Here is an 8,953-nt window from a genome sequence, read left to right as displayed (position 1 = left end):
TTAAAGGAGGTTAGGTTATTTTGCGCACGGTGTCTAATTTGGTTTATAAGGCCTGATTCGATTTGCAGAGTTGTTTGTAATTTGTATTCGTTTATCAGTTTTAATATGTATTTGTATATATTCCATTTTTGTGCTGAATAATTTTGAATCGAAAAGTTTTTACGTATTTGTAAAATCGTTGTTCGATTTGTAAATCGATTAAACGAATTTTTTAGGTTATACTTAATAGGTTGGATATTTCATTTTACGTTAACATTAAACAATCTGAAAGTACAGACATAACTTGCAGAGGGGAAAAACATCACAATTAGTTTATCAATTCTCTTTATTCAAACCCATAGTATTGTTACATTCACCTTAAAAAGGTTCTTTATAAATCTTAATTACAGTTTCACGGTAATTCCCCGAACGGTTCTTCACACGAAAAGATGTAAGGGTTACCAGCCCTTCAAAAAGTCCCTAGCATTCCCCTCAAATTGGGCGCAAAGGAAACCACCAACGTCCTAGAAATAATTCCCCAGATTCCCCCAGATCGCAGTCACTCATCATCGAGGAATCAAGGAAGGGTGAAAGGTTCTGTCGAAATCTCCAATATCGGTTTAACCGTTTTCCACATATTCGCTGGTTCCCGGTCGGTTATCTCTGTCGCAGGAGTCAGTATCGTAGACTTCTTCGACCTCTCCACGTTACCGTACCCCTGGACAGCGTCCCCCAACTCCTGCGATCCATCCTTCTCTTCATCAGACTGAGCACCATCATTTAAAACATTAACATCCCTAGCGTGCTTCTGACCGTCGGTTTTTGCAGCCTCACGGGGACTTCCATCCAGCTCCTGTCCATTCTGGTCCTGCCACGCGCTACCGTTGGTAACAGCGAGCCCTTCCTTACCGGCATTCTGCATTATCTTCATTATGTTGCGCTCCGGCACCCAGTGGTGGGGTTCGCGTTTAATCTCTGGCTCTTGGGCCACGAGGGAGGCCAGATATTCCTCTTTTCTGGGTTGCTGGAACCTCTCGCCCTCCTCCGCTAGTTGGCCTGCTGGGGTTCTGCCCTCAGGAGCCTGTCTCCTGAAGTATTGTCCAGGGGCCTGCCTCCTAGAGTACTGTTCAGGAGCCTGCATCGTAGGGTACTGTTCAGGAGCGTGCCTCCTGGAGTAGTGCTCAGGAGCTTGCCTCCTGAAGTACTCTTCAGCTGGTGCGTTGGGGTTACCTTGATCAAGGGAGTCGTCTGCGTACTTGTCAGCTCGATAGACCACGGGAAGCTTCTTCTTGGGATCCTCGTAGACTCTAGAGGACCCATGCACATCCTCGGGGGCTTCGTCCCCGGATAGATCAAAGCCAGTGTACCTATCGTTGTCTTCTGGGCCAGACTCTCTCTTGATCACGTCGTAGAAGCTGGAACTTTGGTAAGGCGACCTCCCCAGGCTCCTGGTCACTGGAATACGGGGTTGGTACGGGATTGAGGGAGCTCCAACACCGCGAACAAGGGCGGCCGGCGGAGCAGCCACGTCAAAACCGAGGTCCCTTTGGTGGAAATTGAAGGGTTCCTCGCGTATATAGGTGCCTGGTGGATGAGCGACGCCTCGCAGACTGACAATGCCTGGGCCTCCTCTGCCTCGAGGGGCTCCCCCGTAAACGTTGTAGGGGGATGGATAGAACGAAGGGTTAGGTTGGAACGGGCGGTTGCTGGGCCAGCGTGGAACCTCTGGTTCCAGTCCAGCGTATTCCCTTTTGGCTGATGGGGCGTACCTGGGAAAAACAATTTTGTAAATCAAAAAACAGTGCCTCAATTTTGATGATATTTGGGAGGTGGTCAGATTGCTAAACAAATTCGATAGACTTCTTTTTATCAGCTGTTGTTCATAGTCAAACCGCCTTATAACTTGGAGGTACAATTGGTCAACTAAATACGTTTCCTACCTCCAGGAATAATTTCCAACGTAAAGATCGACTGATAAATTTTTGTACACACGACAAACAAGCTCTTTCCCAGAATTTCAGACAAAATATTTTGCAAGAGTCACGGGTATCGTATACTCCCGGTTTCTTACCAGGACGCCAGGGCCTCTGGGCGTTCTCGACGACACGAGGAACAATCATGCCTGCGGTCCCTGGTTTGTTGATCACTGGGGTAGATCCGTGGCGATCCACAGACCAGGATCGCGAGCAGGCAGAGCGGAACGAGCACTTGGAAGATTCGCTGGGACATGCTACCAGGCTATTAAGCAGCACGCCGAATGCTGTGCCTTTATAAGTTGACCATCCGCGCAAGGACGTGCTTTGGGTTTAGTCGCGGCACGTTTTCTTCTCTCGTTGCATCAGAATCGTGTGCTTCTTTTTCGCAACGGTCGTATTGGGATGATACGGTGGACTCGTGTTTGTTGCTTTTTCTTCGTTAGCTTCCGGGAAGAGCTGGGCTTGCTCTCGGGAGGCCTTGATCCACTTATCGGTGTTTCGCGTGGAGGAGATAGGGAATATTGACATTATGATGCAAATGTTCGGTTGGAATGCGAGCTCTTCCTCCTTTATTTTTTTTTATCGCGCATTTCTACAAACTGAACTGTATATTTAGATGGGAAGGAGCAAGTGAAAGTATATAGATCTTATGGTATCCGGACCAATATCACTGCAAATTTTATGTTTCGTTTCTTTTAGTGGTGATGGTAATAATTTTCAAATCTGATCTATTTTTTTTTTGTGTTCAAAAAGAATTAAAAGGGGAACAATGGTACTGCAACTCGTCCCACTTAATGGGCACCATGTACTTTAATTTTTAATTAAAGTGTTTGCTGAATTAGAGTAATCATTTTGAAAATACACTTCTAGGCGCATTTTTTATAATTTGCTCGATTAAATTGCAGTTTAATTTTTAATTTCGTAAAATCTCCATAAATGTATTCTTCTAATATTCCGCTTAGTTTTGTTCCAATAACTCGGTTACAGTCTGATAATTCGTAATACAAAGCTGCGAAGGGACAATTGGGTTTAACTACGATGTCCGTCGCGCTGCGGAGCGTGAAATAACAATAAATAACGCGAACATTGTCTGAAATATCGTGCGCGAACAGCGCAATGTTTTCACCCGTTGGCAAAAGTTATTACGTGAAATACAAGAGACTTCCATTCCTCGTTCCACGCGTATTCGTTTCGAAGTTCGCGCGCCTCGCTGCAATTACGCTAATTATTGTTTCTGTAGCGCAATTACGCGTATAACGTGACACTGGTTGTGCTATTTTTATCTGTCACAATTTATGTGATAATAATTCTTTGCGGGGCTTCCTTCCGTTTTTTTTTCACTGCGGCAGCGTCGACGATGTTATAAAAAATAATCATAATTGACGAAAACAATTTTTAAACATTAGTGGAATAATTACTGCGTCAAAAGTATACAAATGCAAATGAATATTCTTGCTTGGTAAATGAAATAATATTAAACCTGACTGTGAAGAACATACAGGTAGTAAAAACATTCATAAATAAATAATACGCGAACTTGTTATCGAATTCAAGTAAATTAATTAACGATACTTTTCACTTTATTGCTGTTGGATATTTCGTGTCCGCCGTGAGTGCATGACGGAATGTAAAGGTCAAAATTTAATCACACTCCGAGAGCAGATACTGCGATTATGGTTTATTGTTTAAAGAAGGAAACATGCCCCTTTCCCGATTAAGCCGAGTGGCACCGATATACTTTCTCTCGGCTCTCGTTGGAGCCATTCGTTCTTAGCGACTTGTCTGTTAAAGACGTATATTCTAACTTCTTTCTTAATTGAAGTTTAAGATTGTAATAACAAAAAGACTTATTTTAATTAATCACCTACCCCACAACCAATAATTGCAAAAAGAAAAATTGCATTAGGGCTCGTTTGACTCGAGAAACAATATTAAACGACGAAATATGGAATTTCTTTTCAAACAGGGTATTTAAAAAAAGTAATTACTGTATTTTGATTTAATGAAATCAGATTTCGATCTGTGACTGTGAAAAGAGATTAGAGCACCGCCTAGAATTCAGTAGTAAACGAGCAAGTGAAAGGAGACCGTCTATGGTCAGACGCACTCGGCGGACCAATGTGCCGGGAGCTATATTCATCTATAACTCTCCAGTCGTACGTCGTATTAAAATTTGCTTCAAACAAAATTTACTCAGATTAATAAGAGCTTCAAAACTACATAGGTTATTCTAAATAAATTCCTATAAAATTTCTTGCAGCAAAGTTTATTTTAGTGCTCCTGAAGCATTTTAAATTTAAAATTATTTACAAAATAGTGAAGCACTTCCCGCATCTTTTTAAAATAACACAGATTTCTAGACTTTACATAAAGATAACGTGAACAAGCAATCATGCAATTATTACCACTGCACAACATCTATTGTCCTCGCCACAGTGGCAGGCAACATTGCGTGCACCCCCTACCATATTCATCTAAAAACTCCGCAACTATATAAGGCCCACGGTCCCTCTAGAAAAACAAAAACTCAATCTCCATCGAAGCCAGGCAAACATGTACAAGTTTACAGTGCTGGTAACAACATTCCTCGCGCTGTTTGCGACTGGAAGAGCCGAGTACCAGTCCTGCGAAATGGCGCTGGACTCGCCGCTGGACCCTTGCCAAGCGGCCTGTAAACTGAAACAATTGGGCATACTGAATGCCGGGAAATTCAATTCGGAACGACTGACAGAGATGCTGGAAGAGACCGACGCTTCAAATGCGTTTTCCAAAAGCAGGAAAAACCTGCTGAAAGTGGCTTTCAACATCTGTCAGCGTGCCACGTGGCGACTGAAAGACTTGGACGACTGTACAGCGGCTTCAGCGATGTACACCTGCGTGACCGTTATGCTAGGACCGAAAGCTGTCCACGAGAAACGTGTCGCGTCCTCGAGAAACAGCTATTAGCTTCTTCTTCGACTTGCAAGCGTGTCCCCTGTTTTTGGTTCAAATTCCCGTCGACCAACTATCAGCCCTCCCATAAATTATTCATCGTTCCTCGTTGCCACGAAGCTCCATCGAACGTTTCCGAGGCTCCGGACCGCATTCGAATCAATTTTTGAAGTGGAAACCCCGAAGCGTACGGCGAACAAGGAACAACTTTGTTATTCAACGAGATCCTGGTCGAAATAGCGTCGCGGAGCACCCTTATTACGCAAATGGCACGGGAGCCTTTTGAAGTTCAGGTAACGGGCCATGGAGATCGCGATCGAGGTGCTCCTTTGCGAAAAAGTATCCACTTATGTTCCATAGAATGTTCAGTGGCCTGTAACTTTCACAATTTCCGAATAACTGGCTGCCCGAATGAGAATGGAGGCATGCTTCAGCATATCCTATGTGTTACATCCTCGTGATGGATGTATTGTACATTTATCGTTTGAATAAACAATGCTACAACTACTTCGAATTAATTCCCGAAGTTACTGAAAATAATTTGTTTATGTTAATATAATATAAATGTTAATATATAAGTTCCTCGCGCCAAAAGGAACCGAAAAGTCCTTTACAGTTTTGCGATCGGAAGCCTCGTTTGCGAGATACAAGCGATTGAAGTCGCGCCGCGTTTGAAATTTGAATTTCGCGCGCTTTAATAGGGGCCGTTAAATTTCAATCGCTTGTAATTCCAGAACGGAGGCTCAGATTGCAAAGCGGTAAAGGACTTTTTTGTTGCTTTTGGCAGTAGGAATTTGTGTGCTTTGGCTCGTCCAATAATTTTTCAACACCCTATAAGCGCTCCCTTATATCCCTATTCAGGGGTATTTAAAAAAAAGAGTGTAAAAAATGTACTTTTAAGGACAATTGAACAGTAGTTATTAAGGGAAGTTTTATTCGGCAGTATATTCTGAGTATCGGATTAATTTCACAATTATTGTCAGAAATATTGATTTCTCAAATTCGCAGGCACGACGCAGACGATGACATAATATCGAAGAAGTCGCTGCAAGCGGTGAAGCAGATTATAAACTTCCTGAAGCAGCGTACGTAACAACAACGGGAAGCTGAATGAAAAACACTTTCCATGCATCATAAGCAGAACCGAAAATTAAACAAAGCCATATTGAACTAGAACGTCAGCATCTCAGCATTTACATAAAAATCAATCAGAATTTAATTCGCGTGATTCGTTTTATATACTCCTAGCTTCCACTTTGCATGGAAAGGGATTCCCTAGATTTAGTTAAATTATCATTTTCGTTCAATAAATTTGTCGTTCTTTTTTATTCCTCGCCCCCCCCCCCCCCTTCCTTTTAATATGATAATGAAGGAGACCGTCTTTGTTTGCAAGAGTCCTGCGTTTTCGTTTCAAGATGCCAGAGAGGAAGGTCTCTTCCGGCGCGCCGGCCGCCGTGATCTCAGGAGACGTATTTTAAATTCATTGAAAAAAGGGGAAAGGCCGTATCTGGGGAATAACAACGCGGCCCTCGAGTGTGCTGCTGCGCTGCAGCTCTTCTTGAGCCACCTGAAGAAACCAGTGATGCCACAGCACGTCCAGGAACTTCTATTGGGTAACCGCAAACACCCTAGAATTCATATTAACTTACACCATTAATTATAATTATACTTAATCCATGGCCAGAACAGCGACAAGACACTAGTTTTATTATTTATCGCGTTAAAGTATAAATAGCAGGCAAAGTATTACAATTTAATTAGATAAAGGCACGTGCCCATGTAACATAAGATTAGGGTATTCCCTAGAATCGACTAGTAATTGTAATAGACAGTATTATGCAGTAGAAGATTAAGCTCCAGTCATGTTGGCACCACTGATCTATTCTATTAACGCCTGCCCCGTGCCTGAAACTGGTTAACCTCACTTTTTGTAAACTTCTCGGTTTGAAGACTTAAGCACACAAGTGAGTGCTTTACTTATGAATTTTTTTCTGCTGTTTCTATTGTGTGGTTGGTCAGCTTTGAGTTCTAAGAGGCTCATATATCCCATAAAGGCGTAATTGCTTCTTAAATAATTGTACTTCTGCGACTACTTATTTTCAAAATGTTCATGCTCCCAAAGGGCCACAATTAACCAAATTTCATATTTAACGCGATACATATCGCAGCCGAAGTGAACAGCCTGCCCTCCGCACCGCAGGTTAGGCAACCACTCCGCGTGTTGCCGAATCGTGAATATTTATAAAACAGCCTGCACTCGCATTTCTCTGTCGACGCATTCTGAAATAACCCGGTACGTTTCGACGCGATGTTTCACATGAGAAGGAACATCTAGGCGCAGTTGTAATTAAAATTATCATCGCGTTTCCGAATTGTCAAGTCATGCGGTCGTCGCTCATCTTCGGATCGTTTCGAATTCCATTAAAATGGTAAAATTTCAAAATTTGTGATCACAGTTGACTGTCAGCTTGTTATTCACACCCTCCATACTAGCGACATCTACACGCGGCTACTGTGCCGCCGGGTTGCCGTGCTTCAGGCGTTCCTCGTCCGAATTTTTAAACATTAATAACTAACGAACAAAGCCTCCGCCGCGATCTTCGTCTCCCTTTGTCGGACAGAATCGTCCACTTTAGTCTCTGCTACACCTGTTGTCGAACGCCCTGTATATGCGTCTGCTCCCGCAAACGACCATCTGGTTGCCGTGAATCGGGGCAATCCCTTTTCCCTGGCCGGCCAGGGGAGCAAGAATGAGGAGCAATTAAATGGTAATTTTCCATCGACCAGCTGACAATCCGGGGGTGACCACCCACATGATTGCGAGGGACGCCTTGGGATTAATACGGCAGGACGTCGGTGGCCGTCACGGGGAGCTGTTGGCCGGACTGCTTGATTTACTGAGACACTTGACTCTTTCCGGGCCCCCGTCCGAGAGAACGGAACTACGCGGCTCGCCGCTTCCCATAGCCCTGCTTCCAGTCTTTTTCACGTTGACGGTAAACCCAAACCCTCCGCTCGCGAGATGGGCGCTGTCTGGATAGAAAATTTATTAAAAACGAACAATGAGATTTTTGTTTTATTCGTTGCTCGAAATTTTTATTCACGCGGACACATCTGCCCGTATTTGGTGTGGGGGATACAGGAGCCACTTGTGAACCGACCTGTACCTTCGTTACGAGCGTTCGATTTTTGCTGGAACAACCGCGAGCCGCCCCGCCCTCCCCCAAAACAACGCGCGGCTAAAACATGCAGATTCAAAACGCGGCTGATCAATCTCGTCCTATTCCAGCCGGCCGACCTGGTGAAATGGAAGCAAGTGGCCGCCAGATTCAGCGAATTAATTACAGAAGCCCCTGAGCAACTGCAGCTGAATGAAAATCGATCGTGCGACGCGGCATCGACGAGGCCGTCCGCCGAAAACTCCTACAACGTAAGAACCAGGGGCGCCCTCGCGGTCTGAGGGAACGTTCGAAATTCAAATACAAATCCCAAGCAGCCAACCCACAGGACGCTTGTAATAAAAAGAACAGCCAACCGCGAGTGAGCCATTCACTCCTCCTCCGAGAACTCTTCGAACTTTGCCCCTATCACTTCGACCAGAGATAAGGAAACGGGGGGCGGAAAGAGGAACGGTGGAAATGGGTAATTCTGTAAGTCATCGTAAAAGGGGAATTATTTCGCAGCATGATTCTGTGTGGTCAAAAAAATCAGAATTGTAATTGTTTTCTGTTCTTTGTGTCTCTAATTAATTATTGTTTAAAAACCAGTTGATTACTTTTCCTAGAAGTGGCAGAAAAATCGTAATCGTAACTTACCTAATTAGGTTAGGAATTCCTATGTTTCGGGTTTATTTTATTTGGATCATGGAACTGGGAAATAATTATTTACGGTTGTTTTCTGTTCTTTGTGTCTCTAATTAACTATTGTTTAAAAACCAGTTGGTTACTTTTCCTAGAAGTGGCAGAAAAATCGTAATCGTAACTTACCTAATTAGGTTAGGAATTCCTATGTTTCGGGTTTATTTTATTTGGATCATGGAACTGGGAAATATTTATTTACGGCTGTTT

At 43.6% G+C, this 8,953-nt stretch overlaps 3 protein-coding genes across 3 annotated transcripts; 2 read left to right on the top strand and 1 right to left on the bottom strand.

Moving 5' to 3' along the window:
- Positions 1-391: 391 nt before the first annotated feature.
- On the bottom strand, positions 392-2,241 carry LOC143376814 (uncharacterized). Its single transcript, XM_076827497.1, has 2 exons — positions 2,051-2,241; positions 392-1,748 (listed from the first exon to the last, which is right to left on the bottom strand). The coding sequence occupies exons 1-2, from the start codon at positions 2,206-2,208 to the stop codon at positions 557-559; spliced, it is 1,350 nt and encodes a 449-aa protein (XP_076683612.1). The 5' UTR covers positions 2,209-2,241; the 3' UTR covers positions 392-556.
- Positions 2,242-3,700: 1,459 nt separating this feature from the next.
- LOC143376871 (uncharacterized) lies at positions 3,701-5,443 on the top strand. Its single transcript, XM_076827629.1, has 2 exons — positions 3,701-3,944; positions 4,454-5,443. Exon 2 carries the CDS (start codon positions 4,509-4,511, stop codon positions 4,899-4,901), a length of 393 nt encoding a protein of 130 aa, XP_076683744.1. The 5' UTR covers positions 3,701-3,944; positions 4,454-4,508; the 3' UTR covers positions 4,902-5,443.
- LOC143377092 (uncharacterized) lies at positions 5,304-8,781 on the top strand. The gene is made up of 5 exons (XM_076828013.1): positions 5,304-5,352; positions 5,804-5,971; positions 6,302-6,499; positions 7,674-7,882; positions 8,176-8,781. Exons 1-5 carry the CDS (start codon positions 5,304-5,306, stop codon positions 8,344-8,346), a joined length of 795 nt encoding a protein of 264 aa, XP_076684128.1. The 3' UTR covers positions 8,347-8,781.
- The last annotated feature ends 172 nt before the right edge of the window (positions 8,782-8,953 follow it).

The sequence above is a fragment of the Andrena cerasifolii genome, chromosome 15, assembly GCF_050908995.1.
Source record: "Andrena cerasifolii isolate SP2316 chromosome 15, iyAndCera1_principal, whole genome shotgun sequence".
In the NCBI taxonomy this organism is placed as follows: Eukaryota; Metazoa; Arthropoda; class Insecta; order Hymenoptera; family Andrenidae; genus Andrena; species Andrena cerasifolii.
Note: the sequence above shows the minus strand (reverse complement) of the source record. Positions and strands in the feature narration are given on the sequence as shown.